The sequence below is a fragment of the Bubalus kerabau genome, chromosome 9 (assembly GCF_029407905.1).
Source record: "Bubalus kerabau isolate K-KA32 ecotype Philippines breed swamp buffalo chromosome 9, PCC_UOA_SB_1v2, whole genome shotgun sequence".
Classification (NCBI taxonomy): Eukaryota; Metazoa; Chordata; class Mammalia; order Artiodactyla; family Bovidae; genus Bubalus; species Bubalus kerabau.
Window position 1 is genome coordinate 23393945 of NC_073632.1, and position 25690 is coordinate 23419634.

General features: G+C 43.7%; 1 protein-coding gene across 3 annotated transcripts in view; it reads right to left on the reverse strand.

Moving 5' to 3' along the window:
- The window catches only part of LOC129619639 (interphotoreceptor matrix proteoglycan 1-like), a 39335-nt gene that overhangs the window by 7354 nt on the left and 6291 nt on the right, over positions 1-25690 (reverse strand). For 2 of the 3 annotated variants that reach the window (XM_055534841.1, XM_055534843.1), the window contains exons 3-4: positions 23848-24067; positions 4451-4616 (exon numbers count right to left, since the gene is read on the reverse strand). In XM_055534841.1, the coding sequence (XP_055390816.1) occupies positions 4451-4616; positions 23848-24067 (386 nt within the window). Of the gene's footprint in view, positions 1-4450; positions 4617-21296; positions 21656-23847; positions 24068-25690 lie in introns of those variants that run through there. The other variant, XM_055534842.1, reaches the window with a different exon arrangement.

Sequence of the window (25690 nt, forward strand, 5' to 3'; positions counted from 1 at the left end):
AATTGCCAGAGTCACACAAATGATGGCATCCTGTGAGGGACAGAAGAAACTGATGAGACAAAGAACAGGTGGTGGGGGTCCAGGAGAGAGGCTCAGAGCACCACTGGGCTCCGATTTTTCTCCAGTGAGAATCTGTGTGAAGCAACTCATGGGGGCAGAGGGGTTTATCTTCATGCTGAGAATATAATGCTGCTGCTGCTGCCAAGTTGCTTCAGTTGTGTCCAACTCTGTGCGACCCCATAGATGGCAGCCCACCAGGCTCCTCTTTCCCTGGGATTCTCCAGGCAAGACTACAGAAGTGGGTTGCCATTTCCTTCTCCAATGCATGCATGCATGCTAAGTCTCTTCAGTCATGTCTGACTCTGTGTGACCCCGTGGAGAGCAGCCCACCAGATTTCTCTGTCCATGGAATTCTCTAGGCAAGAATACTGGAGTGGGTTGCCATTTCCTTCTCCAGAGGATATAATACTCTTAGGGCTTAATACTTCACATTTGAAAAGGGATCTTTAATCAAGGAGTTGGAAAGAGTAGAACTGAAGGGATGTGGCAGATTTCTCTTCCCTACCGCCCAAAGAAATTGAGTTTCTCTTCATTCTTCTTGTGTCCTTTCCTCCTACTCTTCTTCTCTCTCCCTCCCTTCCTATCTATTGGGCTTCCCTGGTGGCTCAGACGGTAAAGAATCTGCCTGCAATATGGGAGAACTGGGTTTGATCCCTGGATGGGAAAAATCCCCTGGAGAAGGAAATGGCCACCTACTCCAGTATTCTTGCCTGGAGAATTCCATGGACAGAGGAGCCTGGAGGGCTACAGTCCATGGGGCCCTTTCTCCCTCCCTCCCTTCCTAGCTATTACCCAGCATCTAACATGGAAACGAGCACATGGATATTCAAACATGTTTGTTGAATTGAATTGGTGTAAGGGGAGCCAACCTAGATAGCATATTGAAAAGCAGAGACATTACTTTTCCAACAAAGGTCTGTCTAGTCAAGGCTAATGGCACCCCACTCCAGTACTCTTGCCTGGAAAATCCCATGGACGGAGGAGCCTGGTGGGCTGCCGTCTCTGGGGTCGCACAGAGTCAGACATGACTGAGGCGACTTAGCAGCAGCAGCAGCAGCGGCAGTCAAGGCTATGGTTTTTCCAGTGGTCATGTATGGATGTAAGAGTTGGACTGTGAAGAAAGCTGAGTGCCGAAGAATTGATGCTTTTGAACTGTGGTGTTGGAGAAGACTCTTGAGAGTCCCTTGGACTGCAAGGAGATCCAACCTGTCCATTCTAAAGGAGATCAGCCCTGGGTGTTCTTTGGAAGGAATGATGCTAAAGCTGAAACTCCAGTACTTTGGTCACCTCATGGGAAGAGCTGACTCATTGGAAAAGACTGTGATGCTGGGAGGGATTGGGGGCAGGAGGAAAAGGGGACGACAGAGGATGAGATGGCTGGATGGCATCACTGACTCGATGGACGTGAGTCTGAGTTAACTCCGTGAGTTGGTGATGGACAGGGAGGCCTGGCGTGCTGCAATTCATGGGGTTGCAAAGAGTCGGACACGACTGAGCGACTGAACTGAACTGAACTGAAGGGGCACCTTATTCCTGTGTAACTGTATTTTGGGGTCCATGTCAGCCCCCAGAGGCAGGCACAAGTGGAGGCAGTAGATACAGCAAACCCTCATGACAGCTTTCCAGATCACTGAATGCTTTGCTCTGCTGACCTCATTTATAACCACCCAGAAAGTGGTCTTTCTTCCTCTAGAAGAAGGGTGACTAAAATGACAAATTGTATAGCCATCTGAAACAGGAAATAAGATTGACTAAAATAGAAATTATATTTATTGTTTGTAAAGGGCATGTGCAACCCCTTTCTCTTCCACATCTTACTGGGGCCTTGCTCGTTACTCTTTCTTCCTCTCCTCCCCTTTCATTTATGTTATACAGGTGAAACAGGAACATATTCACATAACTAAAAACTGTGGACCACAAATCTGCTCCTCTCCATTGTTAAGTGGAATGATAGTTAAGTAAACCTATTAGTCCACATATTTGCTATGATTTTAAAAGCACATTGTATTTCCTTCCTGACCACTTGCCCAGTCCCCATCTCTCCGAGAGAGATAAGCTTCATCTAAATTATTTCATCTGATTGATGATTGTCTGTCTCTGGTATTCCTTTGGAAAAGGTGTATGGCTTCATTACGTATTCTAATGTATTGTCTACAGATTACAAGATAAAGTCAAGTTGATACTTTTTAAGTTGACCTGTCTCTATACTTAGAAATGTCTCTTAATAGTAGGCTTCCCTCATGGCTCAGATGGTAAAGAATCTGCCTGCAATGCAGGAGACATGTGTTTGATCCCTGGGTTGGGAAGATCCCCTGGAGAAGGAAATGGCAACTCACTCCAGTATTCTTGCCTGGAGAATTCCATAGACAAAGGAGCCTGGCAGCCTACAGTCCATGGGGTCGCAAAGAGTTGGACAGGACTGAGTGACTATCACTAGAATGAATCGTATAACATTGTATGATTTGTGACTGACAAAACGGCAATGCCATATGGTTGAACCTAAAATACTTATACGTACATATTCCTGTTATTAATACATTACATACATGGCATTTATTATCCTGAAATTTACTTTTCTCATTTAATGAAATGTCTTGCTCTTTTTTTACAGCAGTTCTAGTAGACCATCTTACTGCTCTTAATTGCCATGTTTCACAATGAATATAACACCACACTATGGATTTAACTGATCCCCTACCGATAGGCTGCACAATTGTTTCATGACTCAAAGCAATGATGCTGTGAACATCGCAAAGTGCAACTATTTTTGTAGGGATAATTGCCTAAAAGTAGAGTATCTTAGTCAAATTTAAAATATTGACAACTTTCTCTTGCAATAAGGTCTTCCCATTTTTTCTGCTGGTAATGCCTGATAGAACTAGTTTTTCACTGATATTATCTGCACTGGATGCTATTAACCTTCTTTTGCTAAACTCATGAGTAACGAATGATATCTCCATATTGCTTTTAGATTTCCCTACTTGTAGTAAGATTGATTATCTTTTCCTATGCTTCATGGGTCATTTGGATATCTTCTATGAACTGTGCCTCTGTATTTTTTGCTCATTTTAATATTAGTATGTTTACCTTTTATTGATGTGTAGGAGCTCTTATTAGTAAGGATATTCATCCTTTATCTATAAGTTGTAAATATTTTTCTCCCACCTCATTGCGTATCTGTTTATTTTATTTTTGGTGTCCTTGGCCCTGTGGAAATCCTCTTCTTAATGTCTTCTTGGATTTTATTCAGGAAAATTTTTTTTCAAAGCCCAATTTGTAGAAATGTAGAAAAAAAAATCTCCTCATATTTTCATACTTCCAATTTTAGGTTTGAATCTTTGATGTTGATTTGTGTGTGGTAATAAACTAATTTTAATTTATTTTTCTTAAATGGAGGGCCAGTTTTATACTAACTATTGCTGTGAACTCTATACTTACCTGACTGATTTGAAATGCTTGTTAAAATAAATTTCCTGATATATAAGGTTTTGTTTGGGGCTTATGTATGTTTTATTGATCTACTGTCTAGGTCTGTATCTATCTTAATGCTTTAAATATTATTATGTTATGTATTCCTATAGAGCGGCCTCCCACCACTGTACTTCAAGATTTTCTCTTGTACATTTTTATTTCCAGAACGTCAAGTTCCATAACGAATCCTGTCAGGGTTTTAATTGGGATTAACTCAGGGAAAATTGACAGCATCATTATAATCCCCCCTTATTTGAACAGATACTCCGTGTTTTGTGTTCTTTGTAAAGATGTTTAATAAATGTCATTTCATATACCCCCTGCAGCAAGCCAGCAGGGGGGTTTTATTAGTCTCATTATCCAGGGAAAAATTGAGGTTTAGAGAAGTTAGGAAATGTGTCTTGCTACTTGCTTAGTAAATTGCTGAGCCAATTGCTTCTTAACCCCTACTGGATAATGGTCTTTAAGATACTTGAAAGTAACAGGGTATGTTTCATCAAGAAAAGGGCTAAATTTCTCTCCTTTCTTGTTGATTGTGTAAGCAGCTAGCCATGAGCCCCCCAGTGGGAAATTGGGGTAAGTGACCATTAGATATCATTAGAAACTGATATAGGCTCATTTTTCTTTCCTTATTGGTCTTAATGAAACACTGTGAAAAGGCTGAGGACAAGTGGTTCTCAAAGTGTGGTCCTTGGCCCAGCAGCAGCAGCCAGGCCTGGGCCCTACCCAGACTGAGTGAATCAGAAACAGCCTCGCATGGCCTGGCCACATGTGTTTCCACAAGTACTTCTCTGACAGATGCTCCCTGAAGTTTAAGAATCATGGGTTTAAGGGACCATGTGAAGACATTCTAATGATGGGTATCTCAGAAGCCTAAGGAACGGATTCTCGGGTCTCAGTGCTGGGATGCCGGCCTCACCTGCACGGTGTTCCCTTCCCCGGGATGTCTTCACAGTCCTCTATGGGAGCACAAGGGCCTGGGTCCCCCGATCGACAGCGACACTCAGCTTCCTCAGTCCACTCATTCCTCACACACTGGGCGAATTCGCCGCAGGCCAGGAATTTGCAGGCATCTGCTTGATCCGCTGTAGAAAACAGGGTATATTTTACTGATGTGTGGATGCCTGAGCAGTGGGACCAGCAGAAGTCAAGACAGAAGATCGAATAGGTTTGCCATCGCCCCACTGTGACATGAGTTGTACAGGAGTGAGAACAGAGTGGAGTAAAGAGAACCAAGCATTTCTATATCTTTAATGAATGAGGTTACAGACACAGGTGATGACATAATTAGCTCCGCATTTAATTACGCACAAACTGGTGTGCATCAGAATCAGCTAGAGGCCTTGTTGAATGTCAGACTCCTGAGCCCCACCATCACAATTTCTGATGCAGGAGGTTTAGAGACCAAGAATCTGTATCTCTAAGGCGCTAACAAACAGAAGAGGGAGATTTCCCTGACAGTCCACTGGCTAAGACTGCTTTCCAATTAAGGCGGTACAAGTTCGATCCCTGGTCAGAGAACTAAGATCCCCACGTGCCTCATGGCCAAAACAAGCAACCAAACAAACAAAAAAACCCCAAAGGACCCACAAAAAACAAAAGCAATAATGTAACAAAGTCAATAAGGATTTTAAAAATGGTCCACATTAAAAAAAAAACTTAAGAAAAAACCAAGCAGAACATTTAAAAAATCCTCTAATGTAGATGATGTTAATGTATCTGATCTGGGGAGCACATTTTGACAACCATCTCATTAGAGAATTAATTTTTTTTTCCCCTGGACATACATCTGGAAAAGACAGAAACTCTAAATTCAAAAAGATACACCCACCCCAGTGTTCATAGCAGCACTATGTTCAGTAGCCAAGACATGGAAGCAACCTAAATGTCCATCAACAGAGGAATGGGTAAAGAAGATGTGGTACATATATATACACAACAGCAACATGGAGATTATCACACTAAGTGAAGTAATCAGAGAGAGAGACAAATATCATAGAGTATCACTTATATGTGGAATCTTACAAAAAAAAATGATATGAGTGAACTTATTTACAAAACAGAAATAGATTCACAGCCACAACAAACTATGGTTACCAAAAGGGAAGGGAGTGGGGAAGAATGAATTGGGAATTTGAAATTAACAGATACACACTGCTGCTGCTGCTGCTAAGTCGCTTCAGTCGTGTCCGACTCTGTGCGACCCCATAGACGGCAGCCCACCAGGCTTCCCCGTCCCTGGGATTCTCCAGGCAAGAACACTGGAGTGGGTTGCCATTTCCTTCTCCAATGCATGAAAGTGAAAAGTGAAAGTGAAGTCGCTCAGTCGTGTCCGACTCTTAGCAACCCCATGGACTGCAGCCTTCTAGGCTCCTCTGTCCATGGGATTTTCCAGGCAAGAGTACTGGAGTGGGGTGCCACTGCCTTCTCCAACAGATACACACTAGTACATATAAAATAGATTAACAACAAGATATTGTATGGCACAGGGAACTATATGCAATACATTGTAATAACCTATTATGGAAAAAATCTGAAAAAATACATGTATATTTTATGTATGTATAACTGAATCATTTTGCTGTACACACGAAACACTAGAAATCGATTATATTTCAATAAAATTCTTTTTCTTTGTTAGAATTTTTTTTTAAGGCAAACATTTTCTGCAGCGATTAGTTGGTAAACACATATTTAAGATCAGGGTTACATTTTAAAGCGGTAGTCAATAGTTTCAAGAACTTCCTGGTTTAAAAATCTCTTTCAGTCTCTTGCTGATCCCTAGAGGTTCTTTTCTTTGAAAATTCAAATAGACCTCAGGTCTTTCTTTGTTTTGTTTTTAGTCATCAATTGTTCCTTTTCACTCTATTCTTAATTCTGTAGGATTGTCTCAAAATCTTCATCAAGTAGATTACAAATCAACAGACAATTATAAATCTCAGACTGTTAGCTCTGGGAGAATCGTGGCCCTTCCAGCCCCTTCCTTGTCTTTTGGAGTTGAGCACACCTTGCTCTCCAGGGGAGAAGCAAAAGGTCGGTATCATCACATGCTGAGGGCACAACCACAACAGGCCACTGGTCCCCAGACCACTGTTCTTTCTGCCTAGAAGGGTTTCCCATTGAATCGCATCAGCTATTTACCCTTCAGATTATTTCTATAAGCACCTGTCATGTGCTAGGAACTAGTAGAGTGAAAGTGAAAGTTGCTCAGTCATGTCAGACTCTTTGCGACCCCATGGAGTGTAGTCTGCCAGGCTCCTCTGTCCGCGGAATTCTCCAGGCCAGAATACTGGAGTGGGTAGCCCGTGGGTCTTCCTAACCCAGGGAGGGAACCCAGGTCTCCCACATTGCAGGTGGATTTTTTTACCATCTGAGCCACCAGGGAACACAAGAACACTTGAGTGGGTAGCCTATACCTTCTCTGGTGGGTCTTCCCAACCCAAGAATTGAAGCGGGGTCTCCTGCATTGTAGGCGGATTCTTTACCAGCTGAGCTACCAGGGAAGCCAGTTAGGGACTAGGGGACAGGCAATCCGGTATGAAGCCACTCTTTCAAGAAGCTGAGGGGGGACAGTAAGACACACACACAGATGCTCCTCTACAAGAAGTCAAGGGTCTCGTCTAGTGTAAGAATTCTAACCACAAGGTTACATTAGAGATACAGGGGCCAGGGAGATTGCTGAACCCTGTGTCTAAGGTAGATTGCATTTGGATGTGCAAAGACTAGGAAAGGAATTCCAACCGGACCCACCATAAGCAGAGGCACGGAGGTGGGAGAGAAACAGGCATGTGAAGAGGGAGCCGGGCAAGTCCAACAAGGGGGGAGCAGAGACTCGTGGACGGGAAGGAAGGGAATTGAGCCTGGAGAGGTAAGTTCAGGCCAAGCTCTGGTAGGGCTTGAATGCCATGCTAAGGACTTTGGACTTGACAGGAGGTGAGGGCCATGAAGGATCTACGGGCAGGGGAGGGCTGTAATATAACAGACTTGTGCTTTAGAAAACATGTACATAGATCTCAGAAGTTTCAGAGTTAGGATCATATCAGTGATCATCTGAGCTAGTATTTCCCAAGTGGGAACATTTGCAGAGCTCGAATTCAGCCGGATTTAATGTTTTATAGGGCTTCCCTGGTGGTGCTAGTGGTAAAGAGCCCACCTGCCAATGCAGGTAGACGTAAGAGATGTGGGTTGGATCCCTGCGTTGCGAAGATCCCCTGGAGGAGAGCATGGCAACCCACTCCAGTATTCTTGTCTGGAGAACCCCATGGACCGAGGAGCCTGGTGGGCTACAGTTCACGGGGTTGCACAGAGTCAGACACGACTGAAGCAACTTAGCACACACACATACTAAAAGTAGGCTTGGTGGCTAATTTTTTTATTTATTTTTTTAAGTGCTAGATGAAATAAACATAATGGGTTTCTCTTTCCCCTGGACTTTGGCTCCAGCTATAGTCCCCTCTCTTTTTCCTTGTAAGCCTCTCAGAGTCACTGATAAGCTAATGTCTACTGCGCATCTTCAAGTGAAGGCTGCAGTCAGCTGCTTTGCCAAATTTACTGACCACACAGAAGCCCTGCCTGTGGGTGTGGGCAGCTTGTGGGATGAGATTCCATTGACCCTCGTGTTCACTCTTGATCCAGTGCCTCCCTGTGGTGGAAAAAGAGAGCGGGGGAGGTCAGTGAGACCAGTCCAATGGGTGGGCAAGAGCAGTTCCTTGAAAACGTATTTTTGGGTCTTCCTGCAAGGTAGACCTGCTAGGTACTTACGTAAAGTTGTATTTTTCTGCAACTTGAGGTTTCCTGTGGACAGAGAGGCCTGAGTAGCGCGAAGTTTCCCTGCCTGACAGTTCCTAAAGCCGGCTACGTAAAGGAATCTTTGTCATTGTTTAGAAAATAACTCACATTTACCCTGACAGCCCAGGTGATTCACGTCCGGGGTCTGGCTTAATAAATAACAGCTATCAGCCGCTTGACACTTAGGCCTGCCGTCCTGAAAGCAGAGGCCGTGAGGGATAGTGGCGTCTCCACTGCCCTCTCTCTGCTGTGGAGAAACAGATTTAACTTGGGAAGGAGACTGAATGCACAGAGCCTGCCCCTCTGAAAAGTAATAGAAAATGTGGGATAACCACATGAGTTTCTATTTTAAAAAACGTTTCTGTTTTACCAATATTCCCTTTAGCCCAGCCAAGCATAGTCTATGCACCAGTAAAACTGAACCGAACACAATAAGGCAGAAGTCAAGAAATGAATTTATCCACATTTGGGGGCCCTGAATTGGGTAAATCTGAAGAACAAATGCACTTAGTTTATAGAGTACTTGCTTTCCCTGTGTCATTTTTGGGGACTAGCCTACAGAGCAGTGGCTTCTAGGTGGCACTAATGGTAAAGAACCCACCTCTCTATGCAGGAGATGGGTTCGATCCCTGAGTCGGAAAGATCCCCTGGAGGAGGGCATGGCAACCCACTCCAGTATTCTTGCCTGGAGAATCCCATGGACAGACGGAACCTGGCAGGCTACAGTCCGTAGGGTCACACAGAGTCGAACATGATTGGAATGACTGAGCATGCATGCATGCCGAGCAGTAGGTTTGCATTTTAAAGGTCTTGAAAAGCATTCCCAAGCGCTGACTGAGGAAGGTTGTCTCTCAACTCTACATCATGTAATCAAAACGCATTTAGTGAACAGTCCTTGCTGCCTGCAGGGGACACTTGGAAGCACTTAACAGTCAAAGCTAAAAAGATTATGATCCAGGTCATCAAGCAGTTTATAAATTCATAGGTCCCTGATGGTCCAAGACTGTCTTTTTCAAACCCTCTGTTACCGATCCCAAAGGTACTCTACTCATCTGTTCAGGCTTGAACACAGACTCTCCCTTCCTGCCAGCCCCTGAGGGTCTCAGGCCCACTTGGCACTAACTCTGGATCATTGCACTCACATGCCTCCCCTAGAACATCCTGTCACTTGTCCCAAATCCTTGGTTCTGTGTATTATTCCCTTTCCACCCTGTACTTCATCATTCTTTACCATTTTGTCATCCCCTTGCCTTGCGCTGCCCTAACACTCAAATGTTGGACAGGAGGTGAGGCATCTCCTTTGATAGGGTTCCATCCTAGGGCAGGATTTCAGCTCAGTGTGGCTGAAACCCTGGCTTCTTGGGGCTGGTCCCGGCTGAGGGCCTGTTTGTGGACTTTTTTTTGATGCGATGAAACCTAGTGATCGCTAGGTGGCGCTCTATAGCAAAAGAAGTAGGAATAGACTCGGAATGAAATTATATTGTTAATATAAGGTCCGAACTGATTTCTGTCTCCTTAAAAACTGCGGAGAAGAACGAAGGAGACTCTTGATGAAAGTGAAAGAGAAGGGTGAAAAAGTTGGCTTAAAACTCAACATTCAGAAAACTAAGATCATGGCATCCGGTCCTATCACTTCATGGCAAATAGATGGGGAAACAATGAAAACAGTGACAAACTTTATTTTCCTGGGCTCCAAAATCACTGCAGATGGTGACTGCAGCCATGAAATTAAAAGACGCTGGCTCCTTGGAAGAAAGGCTATGACCAACCTAGATAGCATATTAAAAAAAAAGCAGAGACATTACTTTGCCAACAAAGGTCTGTCTACTCAAAGCTATGGGTTTTTCCAGTAGTCATGTATGGATGTGAGAGTTGGACTATAAAGAAAGCTGAGCATCGAAGAATTGATGCTTTTGAATGGTGGTGTTGGAGAAGACTCTTGAGAATCCTTTGGACTGCAAGGAGATCCAACCAGTCCATCCTAAAGTAGATCAGTCCTGAATATCCATTGGAAGTACTGATGCTGAAGCTGAAACTCCAATCCTTTGGCCACATGATGCGAACTGACTCCTTGGAGAAGACCCTGATGCTGGGAAAGATTGAAGGCAGGAGGAGAAGAGGACGACAGAGGATGAGATGGTTGGATGGCATCACTGACTGTATGGACATGAGTTTGAGTAAGCTCTGGGAGTTGGTGATGGACAGGGAGGCCTGGCGTGCTTCAGTCCATGGGGTCGCAAAGAGTCGGACATGACTGAGAGACTGAACTGAGCTGGAAAACTGCGGTGCTGAGCGCACTGGTGCGGGGAGGCGAGGTCTGTCAGGAATCGGGCGGTGGGAAGAGCAGCTCCAGAGGACCAGTGATAGAGCCATTAGGACTCTGATTACCACAGCAGATCTGGCCTGGCCGGCTGGAGGTTATATTGCAAACTCCTGGCTCATCTTTTCCCATTTCAGAAAGGCAGAGCCAGAGCCCTGGCGTTCCCAGGAGGCTGAGACCAAGTCTGAAAGGAGCGGAAAGCAGGGGCCCCTTCATTCCCCAACCACGGAGGCTTTGCAGTCCCGGTTTTGTTGATGGGGAGGAGGGGGTGTCATTCCTTTGCTTGGGGCATCAGAGAATGACAAACTCACATCCCAATCCATATAATCTGCAGGGGCACTGGGCACAGTTTTGACCACCATACTTTTAGGAACTTAAGAACATGTTTTAAATTCTTTGAAATCAGAAACAAAAATTAATATAATGCAGCCTGGATTATATTTGTCTCTATACCACTGCAGATAGGATATATAATTTTAAACATTAATTAATATTAATGTTTAAAATTAATATGCATGAAGCAAAGGGTCTAGAGCCCAGGGAATCCTTAGGCAGCCTGGTCTTCTGACTGCTCCTTCTTAAGGCATGAGATTCGATTCAGTGCTTGGTGCTGAGTGCTTAGTCATTTGAATAACTATGGCGCCCTTCTGGGGTTTCATCTGAGATATAATGCAGATGCCTCACCTTCCAAACATGTGCATCTGGCTTATTTTCCTAAATTCTGAGGACTTTGTGGGCTTGGCTTCACTTGCCGTGGAGTTAACCTGCTCATCCTTGCTGTGCACACCCAAGCACCCTGGGCGAGAAGAACTGGCTCCTAGCAATTGTCTGTGGCCTTGGAATGTGGGTTAGCATCTTTGAGACCCATTTATTCCCTCTATAAAAAGAGGTATTTAAAGAAGGTGATCACTAATATTGCTCCAGATCAAATATAATAAATCTCCCATTCGAGGTGTCCTACTGGAACAAAGCTAGCAGGAGATGTAGCCAGGCTCCAGAATTGTTGCGCAGGTCAGTGACTAAAAGAACTTAAAGAAAAAACAACTACACTTAAGTTCATATTTATCATTTTATTATTATTTTATTATTGGCCAGAAATGTTTTGCTTATGACTTATTGCTGAAGGGTAGGATTAAGAATAATTATTTGATGATACATAGGACCATGCATATGGCTGTTGGAGCATACACTCCAAGTTTGTGGAATTGAATCAATTATCCATGGGATATTTTTCTGGCTTGAAGGGGCATGCGATAAGAAGCTTGGGTTTCAGTTCAATTTTCTACCATTCTCAAGAACAACCACCACAACCTGTTTATAGTAGGCTTTCAGGAACACTTCCAAGGCAAACACACGTAGCTTACCCTGGACGAGAGGCTAAAGAATGATCTCCGCTCTCAGTCATTTTTTGTATTTGCCAAACCGAGGGATTCTGGGTGCACTGATCTTAGGGCCTGAGTGTCCCAGGATAGATGGGGACCCCAACAGCAGCGTGGGAGGTGGCCCTGCAGCTGGGTGGAAGCCCAGGCTCGCATGGAGGGTTTGCATTAAGGGTTTGATGAAGGACCCTGGGAGCTTCTTAAAGAAGCTCCATGGGGTGGTTGGGGGTGGGCTGAGGGGACAGGTTGAAACTCTGGAGCGGGCAAAAGCTATCTGGCAGTCCAGCTGGCACTGTGGTTCCCTAGTGGAAGCAGGCGTTAACAGAAAACCCCTACGATGGCAGCACAGGGAACACAGGGCAGCAGGAGACACAGCCAGAGACAGAGATGGGGGAGGCTGGGGAGAGCCTCCTGGAGAGAATCCCTGAGGCTGCCCCAGCTGGGAGGGGACACTCCTAGCAGAGACAACAGAACATGGAAAGGGAAGTTTAGGACTTTTGTTTCTGAGAATAATTTTTTTTTTTTTTTTTTTGTGTTCTAGAATATGATAAAATATTGTAGGAAATTTCTCTTGGTGAGATGTAGAACCTAATAGTTCATTTAGGTCTCATTAGACTGAAGTGTGTTGTCACCTTTTCTAAGTAGATTAAACACTTGGCGTATACCCAGTAATTGCTGTTTAGTTGCTAAGGCATAATCCGACTCTTGGCGACCCCACGGACTGTAGCCCGCCAGGCTCCTCTGTCCATGGGATTTCCCAGGCAAGACTGCTGCAGTGGGTTGCCATTTCCCTCTCCAGTATACCAGGAGGAGGAGGGTTAATAAGATTCCTTTTCACAAAGAGACCGTAGGTAGAGTTGAGGGAAGCACATAAAACTGCCTTTGAATTCAGTTCCAGCCCTTGGTGACTGTTTAACGGTAAAACATGTTACTTACACTTTTAGGAAACACAGTTTCTTCAGCTATGGAATGGGGGGAAATAATTTTGTGTAGTTATTTATTAAGATTTTAAAAATAGTGTTAATTAACAGCGATTACCATTTTTATTGCCATTGTGATGAGTGACAACTACCGCCTTCGCAGAGCTGGTGACTAAGTGCGAGTCTTACACATTAGGCACTTTCCAGAGAAAATGAGCCTTGACCCACATTCTGGCTGGAAGCGTCTTGGATGCCAGGCTGAAATTAATTTCAATGTTTACCACTTACCAGCCTTGAGGTCTGCCTGTTTTTAAGGAAGATTTTTAGGAATTCAAGAAGAGAAGGATTTAGAATAAGTTATATGGAGTTTTTCATTTTTGAAATCTTCAACCTGCACAGCTAACTGGCATAAAAGCCCTACATGCTTCTGAAGAATTTTCATAGCAGCTTAAATGAAAGATGACCCTAGTGGCCGGGGATGCCAGCAGAATACTGAGCAAGCCGTGATTTATTCAGCTTCTCAGTTGATGAATCAGGTGGTTCTAACATTGGTTTATACTTTTTATATCACAGATTCATTTATTCAGGGAGTTTCAAAAGGTGAAAGGCAAACCGCACGCTGTACCAACAGCGTGTGGCTTCTCCTACCTGCCTGCGCCTCTGAGATGCTCTCTGCCCTAACCACTGCCGATCCTCCTTTAGAGGACGCAGCCCCACATCCTGGTGCTGATCTGAATGTGGAATGAGACTCACCTGGAAATCTCTGGAGGGTTTTCAAATTCTCTCTTTCTTCTCTCTAGTCCCCAAGTAGTAAAGGAAGAATATACCCCCCTCCCAGCACTGCTACCCCAATCCACTTTCCACCCTGACATTAGGCCAAAAGAAAAGAAAAAGACCTGATTGGATTTTGTTTCAAATTTTGCAGATGTACCTAAATAATTGGTCTGTCTGGGCATTGCCTATAAATATATTAAAATTGGGGCAAAGAAAAGAAATGCTACATCCTCTGACTGTTAAGCTGTCTGGGACTGTTAAGCTCAACTCATCTTTACCCAGACTTCTTTCCTTGACCTCTCTTTCCTTACTGTGAAACCAAGAAGGACCCTGTGGGGCTCCTGGCCACAGAAACTTTTCTGTGTCCTCCACTTCTTGTATGGAACAGACTCCAGCCTCCATGACCTTCCCTGAGTTCCCAAGGGCAGATTCCAACAGTTGCTAATCATGGAAGGGAAGGGATACAGTCTTGGGAGGAGCAGCCAAGAATCAATAGCGTAGGCTTCAGGCAGGGTCCGGGTTCCGCTCAAGGGATACACAGAACACTATCTTTTGAGGTCTTTATAGAACTCAATGGACATGAGTTTGAGCAAGCTCTGGGAGTTGGTGATGGACAGGGAAGCCTGGCATGCTGCAGTCCATGGGGTCGCAAAGAGTCAGTTATGACTGAGTGACTGAACAACAACAATAGAACTAAAACCCCGAATAAATAGAAGATATTAGCTTTCTTCATTTCAGGGAAGGCCACCTGAGACCAGCTCTTCAAGAGACCACCTGAGACTAGATTAGAGGAGTGGTGCCCTGCACACCCCCTAGTCTTATCAGCAACCGCATACTTGAACCACTGCTATAAAGCTCCTTGCCAGATCCCACCAGGTTGGTACACGCAGTTCTGAGGGCCATGAATCCACTGTGTCCCCCTTTGCCCGGCAAAGCAATAAAGCAATCCTTTTCTGCTTCACACGAAACTCTTGTCTCTCAGATTTGATTTGGCACCAGTGCACAGAGGCCAAATTTTTGGCCTCAAGAGTAAGACTTTAGAAAACTTGTAACTTCCTCCTCTGTTTGAGATGGAAATCTCTTTAAAGCTTCCTGCCAGAATTTGGACTCCTGACTTTCTGCAGGACCTGGGAGCCATCCCTTTGAAATGTAATCATCAAGGAAGATAGCACCCCCTACCTTCCAGTATCTGTGGAAGGGTTGGAGCCTTGCTCCAAGTTGTAAGACAGGAGGCGGACAGGGCATGTTGACTTTCTCATTTTCCGTATCGTTGCAATCTCATAGAAATGTGGCCTCTGCTCCTGCTGCTCCACCAGATTGCTTTTGCAGAGGATTCTAACGACCTATGAACTGTCAGCTTAAAGGAACTTCATCTACTCTTCACTCACCCAAATGCATCCTTTCAGTATTGTCCCCACCTAGGCCTCCAGACGGCTACTTCATAGGTTAGAGGTCAATCCACCTAATATCCACTTCCATAAAATTGGCTTCCCCAAAAAGGTCTTTTGGGATATTTTTATATCTTTAAGGCATTTTATTAATTTTGCCCTTCATCTTTTAAAAATGAGCTACTTTATGTGTCCTTTGTAACTATTTATAGATTTTTAACAAATATTTTCTAAATTTTCAGCATTTTATGAATGATAAACTCTATGTGTTTTTACTTGATAATCTTGGGAATGCTTTAAGCACCTAGTTTGAAGACTTTCACACATTTTTTTAAAAGTTTAACTTTAAAAATCCATAAATCATAGGGGGGAGGGAGGAAGAAAGAACAGAAAAATGGGCCCCAGAGAAGATGCAAATAGATTGAACAGGGGCTGTTAGACAACCTGACTTTAACTGAGCTGCTGTAAGAAGATAGGATGGGGTTCCCGGGAGATAGAACCAGGCTTGGCCTTATTGACATAAGAGAAGCCACTTTGGCCTAAGCTATTTTGTGATCTAAGCCTGGCTATAATGTTTGCCCTCGAACAGTTTTCAGTAATTAATCTTAAGGGAACAAAAGAATGCAGAAACAAACAACCAGAGAAATAACAAAGATAACATATCAGTTTTAAAGTTACAAACCTATAGCAAAGATAACATATCAGTTGTAAAGACTCCCAGTTCTGTTTCAGTGGGAAAGATTACCCTGAAGGTTCAACCTCCAGGTCAGCTGGAACCTGAGGGAAGATGATGTTGACCTTTTCTGACCCTGCTGACTTCCATCAGCTAAAGTTCTGACTCAACCTTTGTCCTAATTTTGTCCTTAATTCTCCTCTTCTCAAGCCCCTCATGAATATGCATGTACCTTTAGCTTAAAACTTCCCCAATTTTGTGGTTGGGGACACTGCTTTGGGAAGGATCCATGGGGTTTTCCTTACTTGTTGCAAGTGATACATCCTTCCTTCTGCTCTTTGGCTTGGTTGTGTTATTTAGCTAGACACCCACCAAGAGGGAATCCTTGTGTTTGGGGTAACACTGTCTCATTCTTGCCTTCCCTTCCTTCTCTGCTGAGCATCTTTACTTTGTATCCAAAGCTGCTTTCACAGTGGGAGACTTACCCTGCCATTCCTAGGAATCTCTTTATTTTCCTCCTGCCCTTTCTAGACTAGCCCCACCCTGAAACTGAACTGGACACTGTGGGGTTCCTGGGCATGGAAGCCTCTCTGTGTTCCCTGTTTCTTTTTTATTGGAAACAGATTCTAGTCCCCATGACTTTGCCTGAACTCCAAAGGGCAGATTCAGTCAGTTCAGTCAATCCTTCGGGTCCAACTCTACAACCCCAGAGACTGCAGCATGCCAGGCTTCCCTGTCCATCACTAACTCCTGGAGCTTACTTAAACTCATGTCCATACAGTTGGTGATGCCATACAACCATCTCATCCTCTGTTGTCCCCTTCTCCTCCTGCCTTCAATCTTTCCCAGCATTAGGGTCTTTTCTAAGGAGTCAGTTCTTCCAATCAGGTGGCCAAAAGATTGGAGTTTCAGCTTCAGCATCAGTCCTTCCAATGAATATTCAGGATTGATTTCCTTTAGGATGGACTGGTTGTTTCTCCTTGCAGTCCAAGGGACTCTCAAACGTCTTCTCCAACACCACAGTTCAAAAGCATCAATTCTTTGACGCTCAGCTTTCTTTATGGTCCAACTCTCATATCCATACATGACTACTGGAAAAATCATGGCTTTGACTAGATGGACCTTTGTTGGCAAAGTAATGTCTCTGCTTTTTAATATTCTGTCTAGGCTGGTCATAACTTTCCTTCCAAGGAGTAAGCGTCTTTTAAATTCATGGCTGCAATCACCATCTGCAGTGATTTTGGAGTCCAGAAAAATAAAGTCTGACACTGTTTCCACTGTTTCCCCATCTATTTCCCATGCAGTAATGGGACTGGATGCCATGATCTTAGTTCTTTGAATGTTGAGTTTTAAGGCAACTTTTTCACTCTTCTCTTTCACTTTCATCAAGAGGCTCTTCAGTTCTTTGCTTTCTGCCATAAGGGTGGTGTCATCTGCATATCTGGCATTGCTGATATTTCCCCTGGAATCTTGATTCCAGCTTGTGCTTCATCCAGCCCAGCATTTCACATGATGTACTCTGCATATAAGTTAAATAAGCAGAGTGACAATATACAGCCTTGACATACTCCTTTCCCAATTTGGAACCAGTCCATTGTTCCATATCTGGTTCTAACTCTTGCTTCTTGACCTACATTCAGATTTCTCAAGAGGCAGGTCAGGTGGTCTTGTATTCCCATCTCTTTAAAAAGTTTCCACAGTTTGTTGTGGTCCACGCAGTCAAAGGCTTTCTTGTAGTCAATAAAGCAGAAGTAGACAGGAGAGCTGTACAAAAAGGATCTTCATGACCCAGATAACCACGATGGTGTGATCACTCACCTAGATCCAGACGTCCTGGAGTGCGAAGTCAAGTGGGCCTTAGGAAGCATCATTATGAACAAAGCTAGTGGAGGTGATGGAATTCCAGTTGAGCTAAATCCTAAAAGATGATGCTGTGAAAGTGCTGCACTCAATATGCCAGCAAATTTGGAAAACTCAGCAGTGGCCACAGGACTGGAAAATGTTAGTTTTCATTCCAATCCCAAAGAAAGGCAATGCCAAAAATGTTCCAACTTACTACACAATTGCACTCATCTCGCACGCTAGCAAAGTAATGCTCCAAATTCTCTAAGTGAGGCTTCAACAGTAAGTGAACTGAGATCTTTCAGATGTTCAAGCTGGATTTAGAAAAGGCAGAGGATCCAGAGATCAAATTGCCAACATCTTTTGGATCATCGAAAAAGCAGGAGAATTCCAGAAAAACATCTACTTCTGCTTTATTGACTTGCAAAGCCTAAAATAGTAACTATCTTGCATTTTAAGAAACACTTTGCTGACACCTAAAAGACAGTAACTTGGACTGATTTACCATTTACTATTGATAGTGACATTTCAGATCTCTATAAAGTCAGAAGTTATTGTATAGATAATGGATATGATACAGTGATTGTATTTTCTGTTATTGTTCTCTGTTTAAAACCTGTTTCCATATCCTCTTTAAACTGTATTTTTTGTCTAATGCTCAGTGATCAAAATCTACCTGCAATGCAGGAGATGTTAAATTTGATTCCTGCATTGGGAAGATCTGCTGGAGAGGGATATGGCAACCCACTCCAGTATTCTCGCCTGGGGAATTCCATGGACAGAGGAGCCTGACGGGCTACAGTCCATTGGATGCAAGCGTCAGACATGACTTAGTGACTACAACAACTATCTACCTGATTGACTGGTATGTTTTTCACACATGGAGGCTATTCTTTGATAAGGGCTGTGGGGGGCATGGGTGGTAAAGCCAGCAGCTCCCGGGCGGGGGAACACTGGATTTGAGGTGGGAGATCCTCCAGTGTTTTGGAGACCTAGTTCAAATCGCCTGTTTCTCCCAAGAAAGTGACGAGAAAAGGGCAAAGGGGTAAGACATGCAGTAACTCAGTTTTGCTATATTTGGCCATCCTGGTTGGAAAAACTTTGAAATGGTAGGATATCTTCTCCATTTTCCAAGGGAAGGTTCTTGAGATTCTTTCCCAGAGACAAAGCTAGGTATGTATTCCTGATGTTTGGTATTTCCAGCAGCTGTCCTTTATCTCCCTCAAGATTTCCCCTTTTAATTCTCTTTCAAGGAGAGTTTTCATCAATGAGTTCAAGGAAATACTTGCAAGATCCAGTCTGAATCAGGGAGGCTTCATGTATTGGCTAAAATGACCTTTAGGTATTACTTGGGATTTTGATTAGCAGTGTCCTGATCTGTGATCTCCCTTACTATGTGCTGGGGGATGGGCACTGCTGAGAATCAGCCCAGCCTTAGACACTGGAAGAGACCATACTGGCTACACAGCCAGAGGCTGTGTAAATTAGAATCTGAGTCCTTGTTGTCTAGGAAGCTGAAGTAATTATCTTCACTACAGGTCCAGGGAGCTGAGAGGCAGCACAATCAGGTGGTTACACTGGTTTACTCTACAAGGAAGACATTTCAATCAGCTTGCCTGTCAATCACCATGACAGCTTACACGCAAATACACCACCACAAGCAGAAAATCTGGATCAGCTAGTCACGCTGAAAAACTGGGAGCAAAATACCTGTGATCTTCTCGATTAAAAAAAAAAAATAGGAAGAAAACTATTGAAAATCATGTGCATATTTTCCCTTAATTTGTTTTAAAACCCAGAAGCCCATTTCTTCTATAATCAAAATACTAATTTTGTGCATATTTCTCCAAACTAAAATTGTATAGGAGAACTGACACTATTTATAGTACACTATTTGTAGTATAGTAAATAGTACAGGTGTTCTTTTTGTTTTAAGAACAACATTTTACATTTCAAGTTCAAGAAGTTTTATAAAATGAATAAATTCATAGAAGTATGAAATTAATGAACTCTGCAGAAGCATTTTTCATACTGTCCATGGCGTTCTCAAGGCAAGAATACTGAAGTGGTTTGCCATTCCGTTCTCCAGTGGACCACATTCTGTCAGACCTCTCCACCATGACCTGTCCGTCTTGTGGTATTGGAAAAGACTCTTGAGAGTCCCTTGGACTGCAAGGAGATCCAACTAGTCCATCCTAAAGGAGATCAGTCCTTAATATTCATTGGAAGGACTGATGCTGAAGCTGAAACTCCAATTCTTTGGCCACCTGATTGGAAGAACTGACTCATTTGAAAAGACCCTGATGCTGGGAAAGATTGAAGGCAGGAGGAGAAGGGGACGACAGAGGATGAGATGGTTGGATGGCATCATCGACTCAATAGACATGACTTTGAACAGACTCTGGGAGATGGTGAAGCCTGGCCTGCTGCAGTTCATGGGGTCACAAAGTGTCAGACAAGACTGAATGAATGAACCATAAAATAAAGCATATCAGAAAGTGCTCATTAGAAGGTCTTTGAAGGAAAAAGGAATAGCTTTGATCCCAGCATTTTTGTAAGGTTATCATCCTTGGCCATTGGGCATTTTCCTTTGGGCAGAGACTTTCACATATTTACCGTTTATAACTGTGGTGAATGAACGGTGATTGTTTTGGATTACACGTGTGTAGAAGATGGTCACGGTTTAATGAATCTCAGCCAGTTGCTGGTTACATGGGTGACTCTTCACTTTGCTTTCTGTGAAATGACTAAACCAACGAGGTAGGAGGAAGCCCAGGCTTCTCCCACCTTGTCCAGCTCCCTGTCAAATGGAAGGAGCATTTCTGGGGGTAGATGGCACAGTGGCTTCTCACTATAAATAAGATCCCTTCTGAACACTGGATTTATCCACTTTGATTTATGTAGTTCGTAAAGTTCTTTGTTATTTATTTTTAACTTTTATAAAATAATTTTTGGCTTTCAAAATCTGCTGTCTTCCAACCCACTGGTTTAGGCAGTACTTATGTCCTGGCTGGCTCACAGTAGTCATTCTTGGCAGACCTTGTCCATCTATCCATCTGTCCATTCATTCAATTATTCAATGAGTCTGCAATGTATCAAAAATTCAGAGCTTCTGAATTTTCCAACTATCTAGCCAGGCGTAGAGTAAGATAATGTCCCAGGCTGCCCAATGCTCTCTAGCTTCCGCTACTGTTCTCCCATTAAGTAATCAGTATAAATTTGGCTTCAGTAAGGACCAGGTGGCACTAGCAGTAAAGAACCTGCCTGCCGATGCAGAAGACATAAGAGATGCGGGTTCAATGCCGGGTCAGGAAGATCCCCTGGAGGAGGGCATGGCAACCTACTTCAGTATTCTTGCCTGGAGAATTCCATGCAACCATAGGGTTGCAAAAGAATCGGACATGACTAAAGTGACCTAGCAAGCATGCAGGGACTGAAACCCATGTTAGCACTGTCTCATTTCTCTTGCTCTTGGCTTCTTAGAGGAAAGGCTACACAGCAGAACTGGTCATGAGAAATTAGTGAAATAATTTTAGTTGACCCTCCACGCAAATACCTTGTCCTGGTACTTTTCATTGATCCCACTGGTACCCTGTTCATATCACAAAGTATTAGCTCATTTACTAATGACGATGCTATCATATTAACCACTAACATTTGTTAGTCAACTACTGTGTGTCAAATGTTTCGCTAAGTGTTGTAAATATAATTTTGATTGATCCTCGCAACTGTCACTGTTTCCATTTTTCCAGTTGTGGAGATGGAATGTTGCTGTTAGTGAAACCAAGCAGGACACTGTGGAGCTCCTGGCTATGGAAGCATTTCTGTGTCCCCTGTTTCTCGTTTGTAAGGAACAGACTCCAGCCAGCATGACCTTCCCTGAGTTTCAAAGGGCAGGTTTAAACAGTCCTAATCAGGGGAGGCAGAGGGTGCTGAGACAAGGGAGGAGCAGTCAGGAAGCAACAGTGCAGCCTCGGGGCAGGGTCCTGGTTCTGCCTCAAGGGATACACAGAACTGTGTCTTTGAGCTCTTCTGCAGAACTAAAACCCAAAACAAATGGAAGATGTCAGCATTCTTTCTTCCAGAGAAGATCAGAGAATGATAACCTCAAGAAACTCATCTAGAGAGCACCTGAGGACAGATGAAAGAAACCCCAGAAGCTTACTTATCAGGGGACCTCTTGAAGCCAGAATAAAGGAATTTAGGCCTGGTACAACCCAATCCTTATCAGCAACCCTGCCCTTGAATGATTGCTATAAAACTCCTCACCAAATCCCGCCCCCACCTCTGGGTTGGGACACAGTTTTGAGAGGCACGCGACTGCTGGCCCCCTTTGCAGTAACATTATTCTTTTCTACTTTCCCCAAAGTTCTGTCTCTGAGATTTCATTCGGCACACATGCACAAAGACTGAGTTTTCAGCATCAGCAGCATACAGATTCAGGATCATAGTCATGACTTTCTGCAATGCTTCCTTCCAGCATCACCAGGGTCTCTTGGGCATCACTGGCAAATGCATCACCAGCTTCCTGCCCTCTTTCTAAGAGGCGCCCAGTTTTCCCCTGCCTCAACTGGGTTCTTCGATTGATCTTCTCCTATTGTTGGACGAGTCTCTCTGTTGTCTGTCAGCTCCGCAGGGGGGAAAGGAAAGGAGAGGATTGGGCCCTTGGCTCTCTTATTGGTTCTCCCTATTTATGTTTCTGTTTTCAATTGACTGGAAAAAATTGGTCTTCCTGATTTCAACTGGCAGGGACCCCCTGGAAGTTTTCAGGAGAAGAGGAGGTATCTTACTAGTGTTGAGGAGGTCTTTGATTTCCTAGGGGGTCCAGAGGGTTTGCTTAGCTGCTTGTATTCAAAGGTAAGTGCTTCAGGGCTCAGCACCTTCAGGGCTTTCTGTCTTTTTAATAATCCTGTTTACTAAGGTAGGAGGCAATTTTCTTAAAGTTGCTCAAAGTTCTGCTCTGTCAAAGATAAGTGTCTCCCAACAGAGGCTTTTTGTTTGCATTTTGCCCAAGGCCTTTCTCTGTTGTTAGTCTGGGGAAATCCAGGGAGGATGTTACAGATCCACTTCACTAATTCATGGCCAATTAGGAAGCTTTGTTTTGAACCTGACTTTCAGGTCGCTTTGCCAGTAGATTTGGAGCCTTGCCCACTTGCAGTCTGGGGAATAAAAAATTTCCTTCGGTTGGTTAGAAAACAGAATTTTGAAGCTAATGGTGGAAACAGTTCCCAATTTGGGCATAGCTTCTTACACTGGTACAGTACACTGTGCTTTCTTATCAGAACAAATGTTTGCTTTCTATTATGTAGCTTCAGGCTAAGCCCCTGTATCTTTAATTTTTTTTTTTTTTCACATCTAACTCTACTTTGTTTTAACCTGCACACATAGACAGAGAAGGCAACGGCACCCCACTCCAGTACTCTTGCCTGGAAAATCCCATGGACGGAGGAGCCTGGTAGGCTTCAGTCCATGGGGTCCCTAAGAGTCGGACACGACTGAGCAACTTCACTTTCACTTTTCACTTTCATGCATTGGAGAAGGAAATGGCAACCCACTCCAGTGTTCTTGCCTGGAGAATCCCAGGGACGGGAAGCCTGGTGGGCTGCCGTCTGTGGGGTCGCACAGAGTTGGACACGACTAAAGCGACTCAGCAGCAGCAGCAGCAGCACACATAGAAGCTGATCTAGGGTATACATATAGAAAGGGACATGATTCTCCTATTGGGTGATGGTGAAGTGGGTTTTTTCGAAGTTGGAGTTTTGGTAATGATTATTTTTCTTTCCTTGGGACATTGTCTCAGTTTCATCCTGAATTATACTATGAAGAGGTGATGACCATAGTTAACCAGGACTGGGAGGTTTCTGAGGTGGTTGCTGCTGACAAATAAAGTGCTTTTGACTTCTGGAAGGATGTAAATTAGCTTAGGTGTGGGTTACATTAAAAAAAGAAAAATATCTTAGGCATAGCAAAAGTTTTGTTCTGTGAGGAAACTAAAGTGCCCAGATTGTGAAGCAAGAGGTATGCTTGCTCTTTGGTTTTTAATGAAGGAAAACCTTAACTTGCATGTCTTAGGGCCCTACCTTTCTACTATATTGATTCATAGCTTCCAAAAAATTATTTTGCTAAATGCCATTATAAGTTGATTTTTGTTGCCTCAAACTTGAGCTGCATGCTTAAACAAACAAGCAAAACCAAAAACACTCCCACGATTTTCTGGGTTGGATTCTTTTACCTGGTTCAACGTCGAGAGAGTAGCTATCTATTTCCAGATCAAGTTGTTGGGCTGCCGTGGAACGAAAATCCTCCAAGACACCTCGCACAGCCTTGGTGAGGTTATATGGCACTGATTTAGCAAACCTCACTTTGCTATTCACAATCACGCTCCCATTTCTGAAGTTAAGTATCTCAAGTTGCTTAAAACCCGTAAGATTGGATCGAAGATATGGAACCAGCTGCAAAAACAAAAGACGGTTTACTCTTAATGGTGTTGCAAGTGCTCAGCTGCTGCTAATTCCATTTATACTCACATTTCATTATCTGAGGCATAAATTTCAGTTCCTTTTTTATATTTGTGTTTGGATTTAATGTGAGACCAGAACACCACTACTTAATGGTCTGTTTGCAGTGATTATGTCCCATATTTCCACTTTTCTGTGTATTGAGATGGATGGGCAGTGATTTTCTTCATGATGAATTGCGAGAACAGAGGATTGAAAAAGAAATCCTGGTCAACACTGTCAGCCAAGCAGGGATGCCAGGTTCAGTTATTAAAAAAAAAAAATCCAAGTAAATAAACACATGTTCCAAACTGAGCAGTAGCAGATTGACCTATGCCTGGTAAATGGAACATCTGTTTGGAAGCAACCAATTTGAAATGACCTATTGAAATAAACAACAGCATAAACATGGGCTCATTGGTCTGTTCAGGGGGTTTCATGTCATCACAAATTCCCTGCAGTGGAAACTGTGAAGAACTTGGTCCTCAGGAAACTAGGTGTCAGTCCTCAGATTGCTGCTAACCAGACATGTGACTTCATCAATCCACATAACCTACTAAGTTGTACCTCAGTGCTCTTATTTGAATTGTGAGGGAGAAAAAAAATGGCTCCCTAAGGACCTTTTTCAAGCTAGAATTTAAGTATCTTAAAAGGATGCTTTAGGGAGTTGTGCTTCACATTCCCACACCTGCCTCCTGAGACCCACAACCAGCCTTTTTTTTGGCCACGCCCCACGACACGTGGGAACTTAGTTTGCTGACTAGGGATCTGAACCCTGGAAGCACAGAGCCTTAACCACTGAACTGCCAGGGAATTCCCCACAGCCATCCTGGAGATCACTTTTCAGGAATGTCTGAAACTCAGTGATGTCTGCTTTGTTCCTGGCTCTGAAAGTGGGACCTCTCCTTCATGAACCGACACCCACAAACCCAGAGAGGACACAGATACAAACTATTATCTCCCAGGCTTGGCCCAGACCTGCTTTCCCTTTGTCCCCATCTCCACCCCACCAGACTCTGACCCAAACCCACATGTTGGTACCACCTCCAGTTAACTGCCCCCTCCAGGTTATTATGAAAATAAAATGAAATTGTATACAGAGTGTGGAATTACTCTCTCCTATTTTCTCCCATGTACTTTGACTAGACTCATTCTTTGTGTCTTAACATTGCTTTGGCCTCTAGTGGGAATTCCCTGTCCTCACTTCTTGTGCAGACAACTAGTTGCTCCCTTTCCCCAAATCCATTCTCCTCTTCTTCGTGGCTAAGAGGCTGCCTTGCTACAGCCCACATTTCCCACCCTCCTTTGCAGCAAGGTGTGGCCACATGACCAATTCCCACCAATTGGATATGAGTGAAAGAGGTGTGGGCAACTTTGGCATCACTTGCTTAGGATATTGCTTGCCCTGGGGTTCCTCACTTTCCCCTTCTCACAGAGAAGGGGAATAGAAACAGAGATGTATCAGTTACCAATGATTCTACATGCAGCACAGCAAAGGAGACACCAACATGAAGAACAGACTTTCAGACTCAGTGGGAGAAGGACAATGTAGGATGATTTGAGAGAATAACATCAAAA